We start from the raw sequence: 21,823 nt of genomic DNA, 5'->3' as shown, positions 1-21,823 counted from the left end.
CATCTCTTCCAGCATCGTCCTAGTTGCCACCCGCGTCCTCCATGACTCCGCCTTACCGACCTATCAGGCTGCACACCATGCATGATGCAAAACCCAGCGACCCCGGTTGTCCAAGTTCCATGTGGATGATGCGGTTGCAAACGGGAAGATTTAGTCCGCGTGGATAGGTAGGATGCCATAATGCCGCGTGCTATTTCGCGGCTCCAAAATCCATCCCGACTTCATGACTTCATGACCGTGTTGTTCACATGGAGTCGTCAAATTGGGCGGGTATGTAGAACGTGAGCACGCCGCCCGCGTCGGCAACGTTCCCGATGTACACGTAGAGGATCATGCAGTGATTCTCGCATATACCTGATGCATGCATGTGTCAACAAACGAATTGAAGGGGACGAAACTATGGAATGTACTGACATGCGATGGTCGTCGTCGAGACGACGTGACTGCTGAGGAACTTGAGGAGACATTTGTGCGACACGAGCACGCCGTGCATCTCGTTGGGGTCCTTCGCCTCTGAGTCGTCACCGTCTGGATTTTGACTTGCGGGATCCTTGTCTGCAACAGCGAGCGCATGAGGGAGAGGTCACCAATGGAAATGCAGCGGAACATACTCATAGGTGGGTTGGTTAGACCTGTCCATCCAATCTCAACACGTGCACTTTCAGTCGTCACGGCGAGCTGGAGTTCCCCAGCGTGGTTTGCGCGGAAGGTGATGCCGTTGTTCGCCAACGGTCGTAGTCGATCGACGACAGTGCGCAGCTTGGCGAGGGGAGGGAGCAGGATATGTACCTGCAATGAGCGTTCGTGGGATCAGAGGACAAGGATCAACGCGTCGGATGAAGACACATACATCAGGTTCGGGGCACATGGGCTCCTTGAGACGCTCTATGTCTGCATGTCGCGCCACATCGACGAGTAGCTGCTGGACAACATTCATAGTGCGTCCCATAGAATTCGTGGAAGATATTTCAAAGCTCAGAACGGACTTCCTGTCCTGATTCTTGGCCAGCCTGCTGTGACCTCAACGTCTCTATCGCAGACTACATAGGGGAGAGGTCACGTACTTCATGATGACTTGCGTTTCGGCGGTCGCAAAGGCGCTTGATGAGCCCTGTCCAGACGTCGGTGCAGCCGCGGATCGCAGAGCAACGAGTAATCCATCCGTGGGGAGAGAGATGGTGATCTCGTTGTTTGAGTGCGACTGTATGCGGTACTCGGTGAAGAGCGAGTCTACTTTTATCTGTCTGTTGGGCCCGTGAGTTGTTGTCGGTCAGTGAACATAGGAAGAGGACTGACGACCAGACTTGTATCCCTCCCTCACTTGCATCCCCTGTACATATGATGCGCATCTCGTGTTCAGCGAACTGGATAGTACATCGTTTCTGCAGCTTTTCGACAGATTGAACGATTTCTGTCCCTCTTAGTCAGCTCAATGCACCTAACAGAGACGAGGTCGACGCACTTATGAAGGAGTCCACATGCTCAATATTTGCGCGGAACCGCATTGGTGATGTGGTTAGTACGGCGTTGATCGCATGCTAAGAGCAACAAGTGGGCCAGGCAACGCGTTCGGTCGGCGATGCGCGCAGCGTCACATGCACGTGAGTAAACGTCACAACGACGGCGACGAGAAGGCGCTAGTGCGCTACTCTGCCACCTATGCAATGACAAGCTTATTTGTCTCCGATACCTAACCACCAGGACTAATTTCGCCTTTTCGCACTGTGTAACAAGTGAGTCTTTGAACTCAAGGCGGCGACACATACTCATCATGAGTCCTCGCTGGCAAGGGTATCGCTGGAATCCATACTATGGCCCGGAACAATCAAGATCTTCCGGTTGGTATTGCTCCTCCCAAACCACGCAACACTCCTCCTCCTTTCGACAGACCGGACGCCGATCTCATCCTCCGTAGTTTCGATTACGTCGACTTTGCCGACACATCTTATTCGAAGCCTCCTCGTCTTCAAGTTGATTCTATTCATCCCTCAAGGCCACGACGAAGATTCCTGTCCAGTCGTGGACCTCGCCGAGGATCATCAGACACTCCGGACCTTGCTTCTCTCATGTTGCCCAGTCTCTAGAAAAGCAAGACAGGATGAACAAGTGCTTCCCCTTTCTCCATCTCAGTGTCTCCCCGTACTTCTTGCGGCCGACAAATACGAAGCGACCGCTAGTCCACAAGGCGATGCAACCGGACTTGCGGGAGTATGAACTAGCAGCCGGATATACCCTCTCCGGCTGGCGCGCCGGCGTATATCATACAGAGATGGAGTGTTCTCCCGTCCGCTCCTACCACAACCTCCTCGTCTACTACGACCGCTGCCGCAAGCTCATCAAGGAAGCCGTCTTACAGAAATTCCCCGAAAAGCTTCACAACCCTGTCTGGCGTCGCGGAAACAGATTCCCAACAGCCGATCGCGAGGAAGCACTTCGGCGGCAACGACGTGCTGAACGTTTTGCGAATTCGTCGCCGACCCCCCGTGTCAGAAGTGCGCCTTCCAAAGCGCTACGGTTGGCTGCACCAACTTTACGTCGAGCAATTCTCCTTGAAGCACGCTCTTCCCGATGCTTCGACGTTCAAAGAGGCCCTAGATGCAGGCCATTGGAGCAGCTCTTCCGACTCATTTCTCACGAGCATGATTCGGGTGAATGCTGTAGCGCGTAATCTGACGGCTAGAGTGTAGCCTTATGAGGGTGCGCCCTGCTCTCCGGTCTCCATCCACTAGCACAGTGCTGACCCATCGCGAAAACCAGGTTGTCCTTGAGTTCTGATTGGATGCTAGGGCATATGCGAAAAACTGTGACTTCTTGGCTTATTGTCCACTGTGTACGTGCTTGGAATGATTCAACCTGACATTCTTCATTCCCGAGGACTTGATCAACTAGATGCTCGACGACGCGTTTGAATTTTCCGAGTCGACGCCGGCTTTCTGGTAACACTGAGTATGGAACTACTAGACGCGAGCACGTGACACACGCGAGGGACGCGACGGCGCGTATTGGGCGCCTGGAGATGGTTCGAATTGGCTGTGGTAGCACTGACAGTTGGTTCAACTTCCTGCGTCACCCCTCCACTACCCTCCGCTACCCTCCCCCACCACCTTGCCACGACTGTCCACCTCAAGCATCCTTACGACTATGGGCTTCCTCAAGCGATTCCTCTCCCTGGGCAGCAGCAAGTCCCGGAAGAACAGGAAGAAGCAGAACGCCGCCAACGCACGGGTCGATGCAGAAGGTCGTATATTGACCGACAAGAGAGCTCAAGATCCGGACACCAGCGCAAACCGTCTTTTGCGCTCCTCGTCAACGAAGTTCTCGGTGATGTCTGAGATCGACTACACATCACTACCACCTCTTCGTGAGTATCTCGTTCTTGAATTCAGGAATCAGGTCAACTACGCAGCTTGAGGGGGGGGGGGGGTTCCAAGACACTGTGGACTACGATTTATTGGAGCGATGTAGCCCTGATATGCCACTGACTAGGAGTACAATGGGCTGTCGTGGGCGGAGGCTGCTCTATCGTCTGCACGTACATGTCCATTCCGAGGAACGGGTGAAGCTGATCTTCGACCTCATTCCGGTGTTGCACGAGCTGAACCGTATGCAATCACTGTACTGACTACACTACAGCACCTTCTGTACAGGATCTCCTCAGCACCCCGTCTATCTCTCCTTCCCCATCGCTTGCTACCGTTGCGACAACTCCAGGTCTGCAACGGAACGGAACTTACGTTGTCAAGGTGCACGGCCGTACGACCCATTCGCGCACAGAGTTCCCCCATGCGAACCCGCCCATCTCGCCCACGAAGTCCTGCCGAAAGCAGCCACAGACTTCATCGCCGCAGGAAGACTCCGATGATGATGACGAGCAACTTGATCGCCGACCTAAGCTCAAAGAGGTGAACTTCACGCCCAAGGATACGTCGAGAATGTACAAGTTGCGACGAGACCCATCTGTTGCAAGTCTCCTCAACCTCTACGACGAGAAAGGGTGCCTCGACTCTGCGATCTTCGAAAACTCGCCTCCTACCCCAGCGCCTATATCTTCCGGACCGGAAGGCCGGGAACCCAGGCAGCGCACGGGGTCTACGCTGCGCCAACTGCTGGGCGGGCCCGAACCTTACTTTGCTTTAAATGCGAATACCGAGGGCGATATTTCTTGGGCCGAACGGTTATTGGAGTGAGTCCATTAGTCTGAATCTACGTTGAAACCTCGCTAACAGGTGTATATATCAGCGAACAACTTGGCAATGATTCCCCTCTCTCTTCCCCCGACCTCGAAACTCCAATGGACACTCACTTCCCCGACACTCTTTCCGCACCACTTGTCGATGTCGTCGACACCACATATTCTTCCCTAGACGCAGACTCTAGCGTTAACTATCCCGCGATATCTTCCATGGAAGTTGAAGTCAGCGGCAGCGAGGAGGACGCACCTGTAAAGGCGTTGCCCGTCTCGAAGCCGCTGCTCGTAGAGCCAAAGACGCCTCAGAGGGCGTCCGAGGTCTTCGGCTTCCTCAGCCGCCGCAATACCCTCACCGTCAAAGAGCGAGACCTCCCTCCACTCCCTCATATCATCACTCCTGATAGCACTGGAAACAGCCAGCGCGTGCAGGACGACCTCGAACATAGCGACACCTCCCTCGGTGAGCACCTCGACGCGACACACTCCGCCAACACCAGCGGCTCCACCCAACTCACCTCTAGCGACACCAACTCTCATGCCTCTCACGCCCAGATACAAACCGCGATGATGACGAAGCTGAATACCGCCTTCGCGGCATCCACGACCTCTTTGAACCTCTTGATCTCTCAAGGTGGTGATTCCACCGATGAGATCCCCGCGGCTTCGGAAGCTGTTAACCCCCATACTGGCACCAGCAACACCGGCATGCATGCCTCCAGTCATGTCACGGGCTCATCGCTCTCGAGCACCAACAGCATGAAAGCACCACCAAGCAAAATACCGCATGGGCCTCGTCCACGTCCGCTGTCAATGCATAAACACGACGCACCTGAAGCCCCGGAGACCGTTCCTTCGCGAGCTCCTTCCTCAGCAACGCCAGTCCTGAGTGATGCCGTACCTAGCACTCAGCGGAGTGCCTCCCACAAGCGCGAGGCATTCACAAACATCCCGCGACGCCAGCACCATCGCGTCACCTCTCGCTCGTCTGCCCTCGAGGAGGAGAATCCCTGCGACCGCGACGGGGCTCTTCTCAAGCTTTCCGGCGCTGGTGGACCGCGTTCCGCGAAATCTGGCGCAGTGCCCTCCCGGAAGCGCTCCACGAAGCCCGAGCAGGCTGCCCAACGGTTCGCACACGACAAGGAAAACACCCCAAGCCCGCCACGCTCGTCGACCATTCCCGTGCTCGGTTTCACGGCAGCCACCCCCATGCGCCATCGCATACTCGTTGAACCGCCATCGCCGGCGTCGAGTTCGGAGCTGTCGCCCGTTGCACGAGATATGATGAACGACCTGCGGCAGCAGCGCATGCGCGCGCGGCAGGTCGAGCGCAGGCGGGGCATCTAGGTGCGCGAGTAGACCTCTCGCCGCACTCTTCCGATACTGTTCTTCGTTCTCGATGTTTGTCTGTTTCGCTCTCGCTCGGGCCTCGCACTATCCGTTGTTACGGTTACGAAAATGGACTGTGATGATCTTGGACATGGTCGTGTGTATTGTGACTTCGCTTGTACGGTACCCTCAGTCTGCGTCTTTGACAGGTCTTGACGCCTGGGTTGCGCCTCCTTTTCTTTGACCCTCGAGTAACACGGTTTGCGTTTCTCTTCGCTTTATACATACGACTCTCTAGGCCTTATGCTCTAGGCTGTAGGCTGGGTTATACACTCTCGACTTCGGCCTCTTGTTGTGGACGTCCGACCGATTAGTACCGAACTCGTCGCGCTGGACTACTTTATGCTCGATCTTTTCGTTGGCTCCGTCTGATCGGTTGCATGTTGTAGTCAATTGATGGTGGACGTACCTAAGAGCGAAGCAACCAAAGCAAGGTGGAAATGCCCCTGCACAGGTATTGGCGTCGATGAGGCATTAGCTCAGCAGGTAATAGCAGCCCGTGTCGACGGGTTCGGAGTGAGTAGTGTATAGAGAACCGGTGTGGCCCTGGATTCAGGTATATACCATGGCCATCGGGTGTTCGGTATGTACAACGAGGAAAGACTCAATTGCTACTACTGGTGTGAAGTCATACCTGAGATTTTACAGCCTTTGGGACATATTGATAGTAACAGTTACAGAACACGCTCAACCTCCGAGTCGTCGTCATACAGGATAGTCGTACCTGTGTCTCTATGTGGAACCGGGGCTTCAGGAATTATTGTAGCGATTGGTGAGTATAAATCAAGCGGATGGGGCTTTGCCTTTTCGTACTTGACATATTGTCCTGTGTCCGCTTTTCAGTGATGAAGTTAGGAGGAGCGTTCAATGTTCATCAAGCGGTGAGGACTCGGACGTACCACTTCCGTGCAGTATTGAGCCCGGCCCACGGTACTTAGGCATCCTCGTCACTCACGCCATCGAACATGTCGAGTCCGAAGTCGTACGCCATATCCTCATGATCATAGGTACAGAGCAGAGGGAATCTGTCAGGGCATAGATGTTCAGGATTAGAGGCTTCGTGATCGAAGTCTTCATTCTCGTCCCATACGACAGTAGTAACGAACATCCGTAGCGAGTCCACCGCCGCCTCATCGGCATTTGTGCACTTCAACAGCTCCAACCTGGTAATGGGGACATCGTGCTTCCGACGCCACCGGAGGATGGAGACCAGCTGCTCGTAACCCGTCTTCCTGTGCTCATCGTGTATGCACCCAAACCGGAAGCATGACAGCTTCAGGACGGTCAACTTCGGGACAGGGAGGTTGACCTCTCTGGGCTTGCCCGAGAGCACGGGGAGATCCATGTATTCGGTGTCGCGCATGGTCAATTCCCTTAGCTCGGGCAAGTGGTGCAGAAACTTCTCCCAACAGTCGGCGTGCATTCGTTCGGCCTTGGCGCGCTGACACTGAGCAAAGACGGGCCCATCCATAATGTCTCGGATGGCGGCGAAGCATTTGGAACTGTCCAGCGAAATCTGAAGATCGCAGGGAAGCTTGGGGTCGGATTCGACCAGTGAACGCCAACCCATGATACACATCCGTCCCATGGAGTCGGCTGGAAGGAGGAGGCCGACGATGGGGTCCCAGGAGTTGCGCGCGAACACTTCATGCACGGCACCCATGAGTTGCTGGACGTCCTCGCCACGATCATGGGCTGCGAGCACCAGACGTGTCTCCGGAGGGATTGAGAGATGACGGAGAAGATATGCAAGCTCTTTGACCCGGCCTTTAAGGACGCAGGTTCGGAGGCGCGGGAGATTGACAGCAGGGTTATCCTGAGGGGCAGCTGCAGCGCTCTGGGGTATGTGAGGGATCGTCTCGGAGAGCTCCAGGAACTCCAAAGCACTCATGTTGCGGAGCGCATTCAGCAACTCTATCATTGAACCCGCACTGGGTGCCAGTGTACCGTAGGTAGAGGTGGCTAGGGTGGTGAGGGTGGGAGATAAGAGAGGGCTAGCCCAGTTGAGAGCGAAGTTTCGTATGGCCAGGCGTCGTAGGCTCTTTGGGGGTTGGGAAGGGATTTGAGGATGGGGACTGCGCTCACGGACCGTGCCATATGTATCCTCAGCCAAAAGGGCCAGGTCCTCCAGTTCATCAGCTTGGCTGGTCCAGGTCAACAAGTAGTCCACGATGGCGAGAGCAGGACCGATCAAGTGTAACTGGCGCAGGCGGGGAGCGTTCGCTTTGATAAGGCTGAACTGAACGCCAGTGTTATTGTCAGCCTCGAGCACCGTCTTGACCCACAACGGCGCCCTTCCTGACCGAGCGAAGAGCTCCTCCGACGGGGGCTTGCATGGAAAGACCATCCTGGCCCACAACGTTGGTGTGCCAAGGGCTATGCGTCTCCACTCTCGGCATACGTGCGAAAACGCGATGTACTTGTAAACGCGAGATGACGTGCGAGGCATGGCGGGGACGGGAACTGTGAACCCTTGAGACTGAGGTACGTCGTGGTATCCGTCAATGGCCACCTGTATGAAGATATCTGAGAGCACGTCTGCGGAAAGTCGGCCTATGTTTGCCATGGGAGCTGCACGATCTGCAATAGCACGGGCGACCTGGTCGATGTTGTCACTAGTGATCGGTGTCGTTAAAGTAGGTTACTACTGACCTGATTTAACCGTGGAGGGCACAGGAGCTTGGACGGGTGACGATGAAACCTGGCGGGCGGACGTGGTCGTGGTTGCTGTATTAACGAAACGAACTTTGGGCGACGCAAGCGATATCCTGATAACGGTCAGTCTACTAGGCCACAATTCTCACGATGGGACCTATATGAGCAGGCGGTCCGGCGGAGCCCAGAAGAATACGTCCCATCAGTGATCACCATCCCCCGGCGCAACCCCACTGGTGGTTCAACGACTGCAGCCGCAAGCCTACCAAAAGGAAGGTCAATTCTTGTTGTAACCCAGAGGTCAGTGAGCCGGTCACTCAGACTTCAGGAGTGCTGAGGGAGTCAGAGACTCCAATGCCAGCGGTGCGCAGCGGCGAAGAGGGACCTTATACGGGCCGTCGGCTACCATGCTCGGCAGTGTAAGTTAGTTGAGTTCATTGATATCGTATTGTTTGCTCACTAAACACGATCGCGCTATTTCACCAGTGTACACGAGGAGTTGCGAGTGGGAGGATCTACTTAGGAGGTCTGCGTCCGGCAAATTCCACTTTGGCTACGCGTGTCCCCGGTGTGTCCAAGCGCCCAGCGCGCACCGTCCTTCTTTTTTTTTTGGCGGAGCACATGTGCCTTGAGCTGTTATCGTCCCGAGGGTTCATCAAACTACTCTCGACCGGCGAGTGCCAGTCAGGCGCGCGCACCGTCCTTCAACTACTAGCCTTCACGATGCCACCTCCACCTCTGCTACCATGTCTGAAGTTCGTCGTACTTGGCGGGACGGCGCTGAATGAGGATACGATGAAAGATTGTGCTGTGTTGTTCTCGAATCACTATGGTATCTGGGGCGACGAAGCCTCCGTCCCTTTGACTGCTGGTATGTCAGACCCCAAGATGTTCCTCGAACGACTCTTCTTACAGTCATACAGGATCGCGCATCAAGATGAGCGTGAGGAAGCTCAGGGCAGAGGTGCTCCCGGATCCTACCAACGGCTTTGTGTCTTTGTGCTACGCCGACAATACGCTCGTGGGGCAGGCGTTCGCAACCAGATGGGCATTTGACGGTGCGTCCACCGTTCCTCCATGGATACTATGTACTGTGCTTTATTATAACGACGATACAGGTGGACGCGTCTGCTGGGTAACGCAACTTGTAGTGTCATCCGAACACCGACAAAAGAATATCGCGACCATGCTCCTCCTGCAGCTTGCCGCTGCTCAACCTAATTGCACAGCAATGGGCCTCGCGTCGACTCACCCGGCTTCCTGCCTGGCCCTCACGAAAGCCGCTCGTACGTGGTTCCGTACAAGTCGTCCGACGCAATGTACGAGCGTACTAATGACGCGTCGTCCCGGCCTATGTGTAGACGTCAGCATGCTGCACTTGGACTTGTCGTTCATCCAGCAACATGCCAAGTCAATCCTTGCGACCAGCCCCGTCTGTTACATCCGCACTGCTCGCCTGCGCGGTTCGCTATTCGAGAAAGACGGAGACCCAGCAGTTGTCTCGTTAGCGAATACAGAGTACTTTGTCGATCATGCTGAGCCGCGAGCTGCACTCGAGAAGTGGGAGTCGAGGTCGTCCAGCGAGTGGCCGTTGGGCAAGCTACTATCAGGACATGAGTTCTTTGTTGTCGTCCCACTCAATCCGCCGCGTTGAGACGGTCGGTCGATGTTCTGCACTGTCTTCCTGGTATCGTGTCTATTGATGTCCACCCTTGTCTTGACTTCTCCATTACCGTGCCTGTGTGAGATGACAGCGCTCGACGCGCATGCAAGTTCACGCAACGATTCCGTAGAAAGTGAGGTATCTGAGTGCCTATAGCTTTTCACGTATCAGCACGTATCATTGCGGTTAGGTCGAACCACAAAAGCCAGCCGCTAATGCAACAGCATGTCTATCTAAACACCAGGAACTAGAGAGCGAGCCAGTCCGTATAAGAAGTACCCATAGCGCTTTCCCGTGGTATAGTATAGTATGTCTTTGCCCTCATGCAGTCGTCTCCGCACACACCTTCACGACCATATCCTCACACGTCCTGTACGGGTCGACGAGACCCGCATACACCTTCTCGTGCTCCCAGTTCGGCTTCGCCACGCACTTCATGCGCTCTCCAGTACCGTCCATGGCGCGCATCTCCTCAAACGTTCCGCCGCCATTCTCCGCCCGCCACCAAGCGTACCGTGCGAGCTGGGCGCCGCCCTCTGCGGCACCCTCCTTCCCCGCCACGAACACGCGCATGCCGAAGATGTCAGCCGCAACCTGGCGAATGACCGCGTTCGCCGACGAGCCGCCTGAAAGCACAAGCCGTTGCAGCGGGGGCGCGTCTGGGGGCATGATGGCCCTGATGCGCGAGCGGATGGAAAGGAACTGCGACTCGAGGATGGCGCGAGGGTGTGCAGTAGGGGGTATCTCTGAGTCAGGTATGGGCTTCACGTCGGAGGGGTCGGAAGTGTTGTAGAAGAAGCTGCCCTGGACGTTTGGTGGGATGATCTCTGGCAGGGGGAAATAAAAGCCCATGTAGCCACCGTTGCCAACTGGGCGCTGCTCGACGAGCTCGTTGAAGCGCGTCCAGTGGCCGTTGGCGTACTGATCGCGGACCTGTTCCCGCGCAAGAGCACCATTCTTGTAGCAGAGCATAGCGATGTGCGCATCCTGGGTTGTGGGATGGGACAGGAGGTGAGAGGTCGTGAAGCGCTTTGGCGCAGTTTCAGCGGGAGGAATGGACAGGAGGAACGTCGTGGAGGTACCGAGGGAGAGAATGGCGTCTCCTGGAGTAGAGAGCGCGACGACTGTGGCGGGGTTGTCCCCAGTGAAGGGAGCGATGCCACAATCTACGGGCCGAAGGCTCTCAGCACTTGAATATGCAGAACTCACGCTCTAGAGATGCTCACCAGGGTTGAAGCCCCACCGTCGGACCCAGTAAGGGCTGATCTTGCCAAGGAACTCGCCGCCGGGAGCAGGCTCGGGGCCAATCTTAGCACGCAATCCGGGGCCGCCAGCCGCCTCCAGCAGACGGTCGTCCCACTGGCATGTAAGCACGTTCATTAGGTTCATCCCGCTCGCATCTGACACCTCGACCGGTGCGATGGAACCGAGGAAGAGCGAGGGCATGAATGAGGAGACGAGGGATATGCGGGCCGTTGCGCGATATGCTTCTGGGTTGATGCGGCGGATCTATACGGGAGGAAGCATCATCAGTAAGTCTGCCTCTCGGTACTCGGACGGTACCATTGAGACGAAGATAGAGCGGAAACATTGGACATCTCATGCCGCGAGAATGTCGGAGGAAGTCAAAATAGACTTCAAGCGCATGTAGGGAGGGGACGGGATTGTAGAGAAGGCCTGAAGGACGTACCCTAGCGATCTGATTCGCCGTGAATCGTTCATAGGCACGACTGCCTGTCAGGTCAGCGAGAGCCTGAGCGCCGCCGATAGCCTGCTCCAGTTCACGGCACTCCCGAGTTGTTGACGAGTCCTGCCAGATCGGCGCTCGAGGTAGAGAGAATGCCTCCGGAGCGAGCTGCTCCGCAAGAGGCCGAGAAGCATCGAGAGACGCAAGCAAGCGTTCCCCATCTGCCGACCAGTATACTGAACCGTGTTGCTGAAACACACTGTCAGCGCGCAGTCAACACGTGGGGAAGCGGGACACACACCTGGCCATCCCCTGAGATTCCGAGGATGCGAGCAAAGTCGACGCCAGCAGCGCGCATGCGCTCCATAATCAGGTCGTACGCGTCGAGCCACATTCGTACGGGAGAGGTGACCTCGCCGGGGTCTGGTCCACGAATGGCACCATTTGTGGTGCCGTACGATGGCAGGTCGCGGTCGAAGTGTACTGAGGACTCGTGGACGAGCGTACCATCCGAGTCAATGAGGACGGCCTTCAGACCCTGTGTAGAGAGATCGAGGCCGAGGAAGAGGGGATCGTCAATTGAGACAGACATCTCGAACAAATTAGTCGAGAGAAGTGAGGCTGAGGGTATGGGGGAGGGCAAGGGGATGTGCGTGGGCGTGATGGGGCATTGCGGCGGATTTATAGGGACGAGGAGGGCGAAAGTACAGTTTGTCCGCGGGAGCACTCAGCAGGTGGCAGGTGGCAGGTGGCAGGCCAGAGTGGACGGCAGGAGGATGGCCAATGACCAGAGGCGGCCTGCGGTCCGGTGAGCCCTGGATCCCACACAGATTGGTCTGGCCTTCCCCACCATCCTCCTGCCCCGCCCACGGAACGCCTCTCGGAGAAAGTACGGGTGTCTCCAGAACCACCTGTTCTCCAACATTCAGTGTTTTATGCCCGGAGTCGGGACGAGGACGGTGACGAATTATTGGGCGATTGCGACGTTTTGAGCCGCTGGGAGGTTGCATGCACAAATGGACTCGGAGGTACTCACTACGGTTGCTGGCTAATTATATGATCACACCGGGACCCTCATGAGCTTTGTCGAGATGGGCCTCACCATGTCAACTACTTCGCCCATAGGCAATTGCATTCGATGTTCGAAACAGCGAGGGTTCCACGTTCCCCGGTTTGGCCCGGACCTGAACACCCTCAACCATGACCTGACATAGTATATGCCGAGTAACCCTCTTCGCTGCTTGACCAGGTTAACCCCGCTGCGGCCAACCACGGGCATATAGTATGTTGATCCTTACGGTGCGATCGTCATGATTATTTTTGACCCACTCACTTACCACCCGCATCCATGACAGAACCCACTCCAAATCCGTAGGTCACCATGAGGATCACCACAGCATTACTGAACACTGAACCACGGATGACATCTTCGGAGTTCCGTGAGGGATCTTGACGATGAGTACAAAAACACCCAGGTGCGTCATTTCCTGAATATCGCTTCCCCTCCACAACACATAGCGTCCCCATCCACACCATACCACCATGTCTCTCCCGCTCTCTGGCAAAGTCGCCATCGTCACCGGGTCCTCGCGCTCCATCGGTGCGGCCATCGCCACCAAACTGGCTTCGCAGGGGGCGAACGTCGTGATTAACTACCGCTCTGGATCGTCTGCCGCTCAGGGGGTCGCGGACGCAATCAACACTGAGGGCGCCGGGAAAGCCATCATCGTGCAGGCGGACGTCTCCACCGTCGTGGATAACCAGCGTCTGGTCCAGGAGACCGTACGACAGCTCGGAAGGCTCGATATCGTCGTGCTCAACGCGGGTATCATGGACATGAAGAGCCCCGCCGACGTCACGGAGGCGGACTTCGACCGTCATTACAACACAAACGTCAAGGGACCCCTCTTTCTTGCGCAAGCGGCCGCGCCTCATCTCCCTGCAGGTATGAATCTTGAATCCCATTCCAGCGTACACATTCCCGCTAACCGAGGCTGCTCACAGGTGGTCGCGTCATCTTCTTCTCCACCTCGCTCTCTAGCGCGTCGTCTGTAGCGCCCAACTACCTGCTCTACGTCTCCACGAAAGGCGCTATCGAGCAAATCAGCCGCACGCTGGCAAAAGAGTTCGGCCCGCGAAACATCACCGTGAACACCGTCGCACCTGGGCCTATCGACACGGACATGTTCCGGAATGACAAGACAGAGCAGCAGATCAACTTCATCAGTGCGCTGCACCCCCAAAAGCGCCTCGGAAAGCCGGAGGAGATCGCGAATGTTGTTGCATTCCTGACGAGTCCTGAGGCCAGCTGGGTCAATGGTCAGACATTGAGGGTGAACGGGGTACGTGCATCGTCAGATTCCGTGCCGATATTCGCGCTAACTGCCGCCGAAGGGCTTCGTGGTATAGACGTCGGAACTCAAACAATACTCTGTATCATATATGCTCTCGAGTAACGCTGTTCTGGTTTCCATCTTTACGCCTCCGTGTGCTTTTTGCAAGCCCGAAGACAACACTTCGGACAGTGGCTTGGTTTCATCGATTCGGCGTTCAGGGACGCAGATGTCCGCCCTCGTCTAGCACTTCGATAAGGGCGAGTCGTAAGCAAGATGCCCTCCGCCTCTCTGAAGCAGCACCCCAAGGCTCACTGTTCCCCAGCATTCTGTAGCAGTGATTCTCCCAGTAAGATCTGGTCATCAGGAAGTAAAATATCATTCGTGATCAAAACATTGGACAGACTCCAATATCTGCTCTTCGGTCATTAGAGAACACAAGACGAGATCGTTGCAACTCAAGCCTCCAGAACTAAACGTTGAACCCAGGTTGCATATTACGCAGAGTAAACAGGGAATTCCGAGATCCGGAGCCTAGTCGTCTACGTTCCGCGCCTCAGTCAGCTCAATGAGGACGGACTAGTCCGGCAAAATCTCGACTCACCCCATACGGTGACAGCGTGATGTTAACCGGGCTCCCTATACACGCCGGGCTTTGGGGCGGAGCAGCCGTAAAGGTGTCCCCAGCAAGAGCCCAATTGATCGGGCACGCAGATACGCTGATCGTGAAGGGCGACAATCCGGAGTCGAAAACCGGCGAAGGGAGCTTTCCGCCCTCGGGTGTACCAACGTGGAACGTCAGAGTCGAGGGGTTAATTGCGTATTGCCAGGCGGCTGTCGCGTCGAACTGGAGGTCGACCGCGAGGGGCTGCTGGGCGTTCTGCGCGAGCACGGTCTGGTTGCGGGGAATGTCGAAAGCGTAGTTCAGAGCGCCGCGATGCACGGCGATGGCACCGTGAGGGCGCTCCTCTGCATCGAAGTCATGAGTAACCAGCAACGAACGACGCGAGAGGACGGGATGGCGCACCTGTCGTGATCTCTGCCGGAAGGTTCAATGTGATCTTGGTCGTGCCTGCGGCTACTGCCACGGACTGGAGACCGTTCGATGGCGATACAGCCTGTACAGCACTATCGTTGACAGATACGGTGCCGTTACTAGTCCAGCTGGGAATGCGGATGTAGTACGTGAAGGGCTTATCTGCGGTGACCGTGGTAGTAAGCGTGTCGCTGAAGGGGTATAGGGTATCCACAGTCACCGCAACGTGGTTGTCTGCGATGCTCAAGGATGAGCGAACATGCTCGGCAGGCAGGGATGAGATACAACGTACTGTCGGAGAGGGTGGTGTTGACGCTGTATGGGCCCAGGTATACATGGACTAGCGAGCTCTGATCTGATGTGACGACAAATGCATTGCTGACAAACTTAGGCCACCCCTGAGGATGGTTCACAGTGCAGCATCTGCCCGGCATTTAGCTCGTCAACCAGCGGCAGATGTCCGGCAGCTGGGAAGGACGCACGGATAGTTGGGCTCGAGACCAAAGACATTCGAGTAAGATCTGCGAAGTGCGTCAGACCCCCTTTCACCCTTTCCCGTACCCTGTAACTCACCCGTCTCTTGGGAAAGGATCCCTGAGAGCATATTATCAGAAAGCTGTTACGCTCCAGGGGAGTATAGAACGCACGGGTTCATGTTCTTCGCGGCGACCTGATTTTGCTGCTGCAGGTACTGACGAGACCACATATCTACCAGGAAGGTTTGATCAGCAGTTGTCCACGGCTCCCCAGACGCGTAAGCTTACTTCCAGTGAGTGTTGCGGGAAGCGCGTTATATGTTATACGTTCGACCTGAACCGCGATCAGAATATACATCCGAAGAGCTAACAGTGGTACATACCCGATCCGCATACTTGAGGTCCCCGATGACTTGGTAAAGATAGGAACCTCTGCGCCAACGTGAGACTACCATCGCGACTAAAAGAGTCAGCACGCACGAGAACATGGTTTCCTTGGGAGCAACAGTCTCAGCGCCCAGGGAATAGAGTGCTGAAGAGAGAAGAGAGTCCACGCACCACAACCATGCATAGCTCGGACCTTGTGCGAGTCGGTCAGTGTGGTAGAAGCGGACATGTGCGTACCATTCCGACGTACCCTCTGACAGCTTCGAGCCCTGCCAGAAACTCGTCAGCAGCGAATGAACCGGACGGTCGGCCATGGTACTGGAATACTATATCCCATGCCGCACTGGCAACGTCAAGTTCTGGGGCTATGCATGAACTCAATTATCATGAGATGACACAAAGGACGAACCAGTGCTGTTCTGCGTGAATCGATACGACACGGCGAACGACTTCAGTGCCTCTGCGATGTTGACACCGTGCCACGATAAGTCTCCAAATGGACTGGTCATTCCATCAGTGGCGCTCTTCGGGAAGTTCTGTGGTAGCACATGAACATATAGGTCGTATGGTCAGTGGTCGTGCGCTCACCGCCTCCGCGAAGATGTCCTCCCAAGGTGATCCAGTGCTCTTCAACTTCTGCATCATGTTGATGAGGAGGTCCTCCTGACCGTTTGGATAGTTCTCGTACAGCCTGTTGTCCGTACGACTCGGATTAGCCAGATTAACAAAGGCAGGCTAATCATCGAAACACGCACCACTGCAGGGTCAAGGCAAACTCCATCCAGCGAGCTTCGGCCCACTCCTCAAGCCCTTCGTTATTGTTGTTAAGCATCGTGTTGGCGAGTTGTACAAACTTCCAGATGGCGCCCACGACGCGGTCGGCCTGGGAAGGGTCGGCTTCGACCACTTGGATGGCGCCGAGGAGGAAGAGATATCTGAACAGATAATCTTGTCAAGGGTTTTGAACGCGGGAATAGCGGCATGGTTCCATACCTTCCCCAGAGATAGCGCGGCTTGGTGGTATTTACTTCAGGTCCAATCCAGCCGGTCGAGTCCTGGTGGTCAAGTACGTAGTCGAGGAATGATTGTGTCTGGTTCTTGATAGCGGCATCTTCTGCCAGAACACCCGTTGGCACCAGCCCGTTCTGTAAGAACGTCAGTCGCGGGCAACGGAAGATGTTGCATGAGCACGAGCACGCACAAACCAGTAGCTTCCCGCTAGGAGGTATGATACATTCAGCTTCGGGTATGGAAGAAAAAACATGAGTTGCAAATACCTTCCTCTATGTCGGAATAGGCGGAAGTTCCTCCGGTCCAGTCGCTATCTGAGACACTGGATAACGGGAATTGGCGAGCAAGTCAGAGCTGGACGGAGATTAAGACTTACTAGTTGTAGAACTCGTGTTCATGTCCGGCTAGTCCGGCTGCTTGCACCTTCAGCTAGAGTACATGGATCTGTTCAGCGACTCTCCTGGCAAGTAGAGAGCAACACCACCTCACCTGATCGGAGAGCCAGCCCGCAGGCTTGATGGTTCCCAGGGGCAAGCTCAGGTACTTCTTCGGGACAACTTTAACGGACTGTGAGTGCGACGAATAGCATACGATATCAGGATTACGCACGACCCGATGCTGTCTGCCCAATGCATCTCAAAACAAAGAGGGACAAGCATGCTAGGGAGGTGATCTTCAACATCTTGCACAACCTCTCTCGGGAGGAGGTACTTGGATCATGGACTTTATATCTGCTCGGCGCAGACAGCCATCGCATCAAACAAGGGGTGAAGAACGCAGATTATACCGCATGGCGCACCGAAGACAGAAGTACGAAGGACAACTCAAGTGACCCGGCCAGATCGCAGTACCATCATCAACGCCGCTCGAACCTTGGAAAGTATTCAGGTGACGTCAATAGACGGTGCAGCATGAAAGACAGTTTGGCCACCTCCGGAGATAGAGAGAGGGCTCAGAATATTCCACAAAGTTTACTGCAGCAAGGATACGATCAACATGGAGAAACATCGCGAGTTAGACACCCACAGGAGGAGGCTAGTGATCAAACACAGAGAATCTTGGTGATCTTGAACAACAAAGCTCTCTGGAACGCAATCGGCAGGCTGACACCGTCGTGGTAAACAAGTCAGCTGTCCTCCATTCCAGTGCCTTTGAACGCATGATATATCGGTCGAGGGTTGGCGACATGGAACTTGCACCTCAGGTGTATTCGGCGCCTATCCGCCACCTGACCGGTCTGACCATCCGCTCGAGGCGACTTCGCACCTTCCATCCTCTTCTCCCTGGCACCTGATTGAAGACATCGCATGAGTCTTGATGGGTAGTTCTGGATCATCATAGCTCTGGTGCATGTTTGGCGTACAACCTCAGCCAGACCTCAGCGTACGCTATCGTGCCTCGACCCTCTGCGACACGACCCATTATAAAGCTAGACTGAAAGCAATAGAATACATGCAGTTGGATGCAAAGAGACGTCCCTACAACAGAGCAGAGCGTATGAGTGTGAGAGATAGGCTGATGGTGCCCGGGAGCCCCGTTGCAGGACGGCTGGGTGATGCAGTTGATGCAATGGCGAGTGCGTGAGTGGGCGGATCGGATGATACAGGTCGTGATGATGCGAATGCGATGCGTTGGAGCATGGATGGAATGCGAGAAAGCTGCTAACACTATGGAGACAGATATGCAAGGTTCTTATAGGGAGCGCGTGGGGTTGAACCCGGTGACGATGCTTGGAAAAAGATAGAGCAAGCCAACCGTGGCCGGCAGCATGTTGAACTGCCATGATTATTTTTACGATGCTGTGGAAGCGCCGCAAAATGAGTATGGGTTTGAAGGGTATGAGTCGGAGCTAGGTGTCGCAGGCTACGGAATTAGCCTCTTTAGTGTGCATGTCCGTTGGTCTTGGGCGCGTCGTGCTTCGCGGCGTACTCCGCGCCTGCCTTGAAGAATGGCTCAAAGATCGCCTCGGGCTTCTTGAAGTCGTTGTGCACAACGTTCACGAGGTAGTAGGAGTCCATGATCCCGTCGATGAGCTTGCGGGTGGGTGAGTCGGGGTCGTAGAGCTTGGCCCACTGACGGCCGAGCTCGTAAGCCTCGTCCTGTAAGGTAATCATGTTAGCTCTTTGAGAGGAGAATTCCAGCCGATTGGCTACTAACCTTCCACGCCATGAAGCTGATGGCCTCGACGATGGTGGGCTGGACGATCTCCTTGCCTGGGAACACACCCCACGTGACGGCGTTGGGGCCGTCAGAGTGGGTGTTCGTGCGCAGGTCACCACGGTTGTTGATCACGTAGTACGTGATGTTAATGTCGCGCTCGATGTGGGGGATGAGCATATCCAGGAGCTCAGGGGACACGAAGAACTCGAGATATGCCTAAGTGCAAGTTGAGCCGCAGAACGGAGCCTAGTATGAATCATCGACGAACCTTCTGGTAGACATAGCCATTCGCCGGTCCCCAACCATGGATCCTATCGTCGCTGCGCGCACCGTCAACAGCAGGCTGGGAGTTGATCGTGAGGAAACCGAGCGAGTTCAACTTCGCCAGCTGCTGAGCGATGACGGTCGTCTCGCTTGACGGCGCGGAGTCCGACCACGGGAGCGCTTGGAGCTGGCCAAGACAGAACTTCGCGAACAGTGCGGTGATCTCGTCCACAGTCGTCGGGGTGTTCCAAAGCTTGAGCGCGTCGTCCTTTGACTGCTTGAGCCAGATGCCGTACCCGTCGAGCTCGCCGTATGCGGGCGACCGGGAGTCTCCAAAACGACCGTTCGGGTACTCGTCCCAGTTCTCTGTACGCGAAAGATACGAGCGCGTCCGGTTGGCCCAGAAGATAGGACGAATGGTCTCGGCACGACGGTTGGGGGTGAGGGACTGCATAGCAGCGGTCGTGTGACTCAGCATGATGGTGGGGGGACGTGAAGAGAGAGAGCAACAGCAGACACACCTGTCTCCAAGGCAGAGGCTTAACGACCTCAACGCGCGGTACCAGGTTCAATTCCTCGAGCAGCATCCGACAGCCCTTCTCCAGGTTCATGGTGTAGAAGTGAAGGCCCTTGATACCGAGGTCCGCAGCAAGAACCTGCCTGCACATGTTCGCCACCAGCTTCGTGCCGAGCTCCCGAACCTTCTCATCGTTATTCTTGTGCGGCTCAAGCTCATCCAGGAATGCTTGCGGAACCGTGATCTTGGCGAGGGACGTCGCCTTCTGGAACCCGTTCCAAGTCTGGATGGGCATGATACCAGGAACGATGGGAATCGTGATACCGGCGGCCCGGACAGCGCGCACCCAATCCACGAACATGTCGATGTCGTAGAACATTTGCGTGAAGATGAAGTTCGCACCCGCGTCGACTTTGTCCTTCAGGTACTGCATCTCGAGTGCGGCCTCCTCGGGAGGAAGCAGGTGGGTTTGGGGGTACCCTGCAACAGCGATGTCGAAGTAGTCGTCGTACTGTTTGCGGATGTAGCGAACGAGGTCAATTCCGTAGTGGAAACCGCCCTCAACGGCCTCCCACTCCTTGCCGACCGGAGGATCGCCCCGGAGTGCGAGGACGTTGCGACACCCGTGCTGCTTTGCTTCCTGTGGTTGCAGTAGTCAGCATCTCGTTCCGAGCGGAGATTATACTTGCGCGGAACGCCGCTACATCATCCTAAGCCTCGTGTCCTGGCAGGCGGACATGACAGTGCGAGGTATCATGATAGCTCAGCCAGCCTTGTGGTGATATGAACGGCAAAGGCTCTCCCAGCACCCACACAGCCCGATGCAATAGCGTGAGACTACTCACCCGTAAAGCTATGTCCACCTTCTCCTTCGGCATACCCGTGCAAGTGAGATGCATGCATGTCTCAATGCCAATGAGCTTCTGACACGTCTTGACAAGTTCCGAGGTGAGCTCTGACGTGCGTCCTCCCGCGTTCCTATGCAGTTTGTCTGCGTCTATCCTCCTTTGATTTTGATTTAAGGACTAAACTCACCATGTGATGTCAACGAATTCAGGGCCCAACGCGCGCATACGCTCGATACGATCGAGAAGGTTTTGGAGACCCTAGGACATACCCGAGTGAATAATGTTGCAAAAGAGGAATGCGGCGGCCGTCCCGAAAGATAGCTGACCTGTGCTGTCCTAGGTGGGAAATACTCGAAGGACCACCAGACGCGGTCCTCCTTCGCGGCCTGCTCAATCTTCTGGCTGATTTTCATGACTAGTCGTGAAGTCTACAGAGAGAATTATAGGATAGGTCTATGTTTTGGGATGGGGCCGGAAAGGGGGGACACGAGTCAGAGCAGTGAGAAGTGGACGAAGCCACGCTCGTTTTTCGAAATCGTGCCAGAACGCTCTGTCCCGACTTTATATACGGGCCAAATAGGCGCCCATATTCCTCCGGACTCTGTCCTCGACTCCTCCCAGCTTTCTCCAGATCCACCTCTCGACCGTTCGCAGGCCTGGCACTGTATATTCTTCTCCCACACTTCCGCCGCGGTGTAGGATGTTACTACCAGGAAGTTACGGTGCTGGCCGCCGAGGGCATGGTATTCGTGACCATGCATGATTGGTCGGGGCGATACCAGTAGGCTCCTTTTCGTACGACTATCTCGCAACGTGGAAACAGCACTCCTGGCATCCTTCTTCTTCAAATAAGGCGAGATGAGCATTGACTCCTCCAGCCGCTCATCAGCGCTGAGCCGCAGTGTCACTGCAGATCTGCGTGCGGAGAACGCTGCAAGCGGACGAGTAGCTCGCACTGGATCAGGACCTAAGAGCCCCACCAGTCAGTCAGGTTAGTCCTGTCGCTCCTCACAATATTTGTCATGTTCAAAGTGATTGGGAGGGCTTGCGATATTCGTCATGTATGAAAGTTTGTACGGTATAGAGAACAAATTTGCATCAAGCCCTGTGAATGTCGAGGATTACGCTTTACATCCATTGACATGTCATACGCCGTGATTGAATTGATGCGCTCGTTCATTCAGATCGCACCTGCGGTATTTTTGGGGTCT

At 55.4% G+C, this 21,823-nt stretch overlaps 8 protein-coding genes across 8 annotated transcripts; 3 read left to right on the top strand and 5 right to left on the bottom strand.

Annotated features, from left to right (window-relative positions):
* Nucleotides 1–129: 129 nt before the first annotated feature.
* L226DRAFT_373596 (cell cycle checkpoint) lies at nt 130–1,541 on the bottom strand. Its single transcript, XM_067674329.1, has 7 exons — nt 1,463–1,541; nt 1,297–1,411; nt 1,065–1,244; nt 851–1,013; nt 612–789; nt 415–555; nt 130–354 (listed from the first exon to the last, which is right to left on the bottom strand). Exons 1-7 carry the CDS (start codon nt 1,503–1,505, stop codon nt 245–247), a joined length of 930 nt encoding a protein of 309 aa, XP_067536901.1. The 5' UTR covers nt 1,506–1,541; the 3' UTR covers nt 130–244.
* A 1,600-nt stretch (nt 1,542–3,141) lies between these two features.
* L226DRAFT_569605 (uncharacterized protein) lies at nt 3,142–5,533 on the top strand (the record flags this gene model as incomplete). The annotated part of the gene is made up of 3 exons (XM_067684331.1): nt 3,142–3,361; nt 3,634–4,183; nt 4,240–5,533. The coding sequence occupies 3 exons, from the start codon at nt 3,142–3,144 to the stop codon at nt 5,531–5,533; spliced, it is 2,064 nt and encodes a 687-aa protein (XP_067536900.1).
* Nucleotides 5,534–6,114: 581 nt separating this feature from the next.
* On the bottom strand, nt 6,115–8,631 carry L226DRAFT_533444 (uncharacterized protein). The gene is made up of 3 exons (XM_067680458.1): nt 8,228–8,631; nt 6,475–8,174; nt 6,115–6,410 (listed from the first exon to the last, which is right to left on the bottom strand). The coding sequence occupies exon 2, from the start codon at nt 8,139–8,141 to the stop codon at nt 6,510–6,512; it is 1,632 nt and encodes a 543-aa protein (XP_067536899.1). The 5' UTR covers nt 8,142–8,174; nt 8,228–8,631; the 3' UTR covers nt 6,115–6,410; nt 6,475–6,509.
* Nucleotides 8,434–9,946, top strand: L226DRAFT_559440 (uncharacterized protein). The gene is made up of 6 exons (XM_067683300.1): nt 8,434–8,530; nt 8,577–8,649; nt 8,717–9,101; nt 9,154–9,288; nt 9,349–9,516; nt 9,592–9,946. The coding sequence occupies exons 2-6, from the start codon at nt 8,638–8,640 to the stop codon at nt 9,882–9,884; spliced, it is 993 nt and encodes a 330-aa protein (XP_067536898.1). The 5' UTR covers nt 8,434–8,530; nt 8,577–8,637; the 3' UTR covers nt 9,885–9,946.
* A 79-nt stretch (nt 9,947–10,025) lies between these two features.
* Nucleotides 10,026–12,319, bottom strand: L226DRAFT_505649 (D-xylulose kinase). The gene is made up of 4 exons (XM_067678042.1): nt 11,882–12,319; nt 11,584–11,829; nt 11,120–11,402; nt 10,026–11,059 (listed from the first exon to the last, which is right to left on the bottom strand). The coding sequence occupies exons 1-4, from the start codon at nt 12,170–12,172 to the stop codon at nt 10,215–10,217; spliced, it is 1,665 nt and encodes a 554-aa protein (XP_067536897.1). The 5' UTR covers nt 12,173–12,319; the 3' UTR covers nt 10,026–10,214.
* A 362-nt stretch (nt 12,320–12,681) lies between these two features.
* On the top strand, nt 12,682–14,056 carry L226DRAFT_505648 (NAD-P-binding protein). Its single transcript, XM_067678041.1, has 4 exons — nt 12,682–12,879; nt 12,936–13,525; nt 13,585–13,922; nt 13,975–14,056. The coding sequence occupies exons 2-4, from the start codon at nt 13,123–13,125 to the stop codon at nt 13,987–13,989; spliced, it is 756 nt and encodes a 251-aa protein (XP_067536896.1). The 5' UTR covers nt 12,682–12,879; nt 12,936–13,122; the 3' UTR covers nt 13,990–14,056.
* A 213-nt stretch (nt 14,057–14,269) lies between these two features.
* On the bottom strand, nt 14,270–17,896 carry L226DRAFT_533439 (uncharacterized protein). Its single transcript, XM_067680457.1, has 24 exons — nt 17,850–17,896; nt 17,755–17,797; nt 17,623–17,695; nt 17,433–17,554; nt 17,313–17,380; nt 17,200–17,252; nt 17,090–17,145; nt 17,014–17,030; nt 16,806–16,957; nt 16,568–16,747; nt 16,401–16,503; nt 16,222–16,348; nt 16,063–16,171; nt 15,984–16,005; nt 15,906–15,919; nt 15,809–15,857; nt 15,714–15,759; nt 15,597–15,657; nt 15,523–15,543; nt 15,432–15,470; nt 15,242–15,372; nt 14,941–15,183; nt 14,518–14,882; nt 14,270–14,455 (listed from the first exon to the last, which is right to left on the bottom strand). The coding sequence occupies exons 4-24, from the start codon at nt 17,503–17,505 to the stop codon at nt 14,411–14,413; spliced, it is 1,974 nt and encodes a 657-aa protein (XP_067536895.1). The 5' UTR covers nt 17,506–17,554; nt 17,623–17,695; nt 17,755–17,797; nt 17,850–17,896; the 3' UTR covers nt 14,270–14,410.
* An 807-nt stretch (nt 17,897–18,703) lies between these two features.
* L226DRAFT_544784 (methylenetetrahydrofolate reduct) lies at nt 18,704–21,025 on the bottom strand (the record flags this gene model as incomplete). The annotated part of the gene is made up of 7 exons (XM_067682297.1): nt 18,704–18,922; nt 18,981–19,199; nt 19,252–19,695; nt 19,769–20,404; nt 20,610–20,742; nt 20,800–20,870; nt 20,939–21,025. The coding sequence occupies 7 exons, from the start codon at nt 21,023–21,025 to the stop codon at nt 18,704–18,706; spliced, it is 1,809 nt and encodes a 602-aa protein (XP_067536894.1).
* Between the last annotated feature and the right edge of the window lie 798 nt (nt 21,026–21,823).

The sequence above is a fragment of the Lentinus tigrinus genome (genome assembly GCF_003813185.1).
Source record: "Lentinus tigrinus ALCF2SS1-7 unplaced genomic scaffold L226scaffold_8, whole genome shotgun sequence".
Taxonomy (NCBI): domain Eukaryota; kingdom Fungi; phylum Basidiomycota; class Agaricomycetes; order Polyporales; family Polyporaceae; genus Lentinus; species Lentinus tigrinus.
Note: the sequence above shows the minus strand (reverse complement) of the source record. Positions and strands in the feature narration are given on the sequence as shown.

Excerpts from the sequence above, each read along its gene's own strand:
- L226DRAFT_373596 (XM_067674329.1), bottom strand. The coding sequence starts at position 1,505 with ATGCGGTTCCGCGCAAATATTGAGCATGTGGACTCCTTCATAA. Across the intron at positions 790-850 it reads CCATGTGCCCCGAACCTGAT|GTACATATCCTGCTCCCTCC; the intron begins GTATGTGTCTTC and ends CGCTCATTGCAG. Across the intron at positions 355-414 it reads CTCGACGACGACCATCGCAT|GTATATGCGAGAATCACTGC; the intron begins GTCAGTACATTC and ends TGCATGCATCAG.
- L226DRAFT_533444 (XM_067680458.1), bottom strand. The coding sequence starts at position 8,141 with ATGGCAAACATAGGCCGACTTTCCGCAGACGTGCTCTCAGATATCTTC.
- L226DRAFT_559440 (XM_067683300.1), top strand. Across the intron at positions 9,289-9,348 it reads AACCAGATGGGCATTTGACG|GTGGACGCGTCTGCTGGGTA; the intron begins GTGCGTCCACCG and ends ACGACGATACAG. Across the intron at positions 9,517-9,591 it reads GGCCCTCACGAAAGCCGCTC|ACGTCAGCATGCTGCACTTG; the intron begins GTACGTGGTTCC and ends GCCTATGTGTAG.
- L226DRAFT_505649 (XM_067678042.1), bottom strand. The coding sequence starts at position 12,172 with ATGTCTGTCTCAATTGACGATCCCCTCTTCCTCGGCCTCGATCTCTCT. Across the intron at positions 11,830-11,881 it reads GAATCTCAGGGGATGGCCAG|CAACACGGTTCAGTATACTG; the intron begins GTGTGTGTCCCG and ends AGTGTGTTTCAG. Across the intron at positions 11,403-11,583 it reads CGGCGAATCAGATCGCTAGG|ATCCGCCGCATCAACCCAGA; the intron begins GTACGTCCTTCA and ends CCTCCCGTATAG.
- L226DRAFT_505648 (XM_067678041.1), top strand. The coding sequence starts at position 13,123 with ATGTCTCTCCCGCTCTCTGGCAAAGTCGCCATCGTCACCGGGTCCTCG. Across the intron at positions 13,526-13,584 it reads CGCGCCTCATCTCCCTGCAG|GTGGTCGCGTCATCTTCTTC; the intron begins GTATGAATCTTG and ends GGCTGCTCACAG.
- L226DRAFT_533439 (XM_067680457.1), bottom strand. The coding sequence starts at position 17,505 with ATGTTGAAGATCACCTCCCTAGCATGCTTGTCCCTCTTTGTTTTGAGA. Across the intron at positions 16,349-16,400 it reads AGGACATCTTCGCGGAGGCG|AACTTCCCGAAGAGCGCCAC; the intron begins GTGAGCGCACGA and ends GTGCTACCACAG. Across the intron at positions 15,184-15,241 it reads CAACACCACCCTCTCCGACA|ACAACCACGTTGCGGTGACT; the intron begins GTACGTTGTATC and ends TGAGCATCGCAG.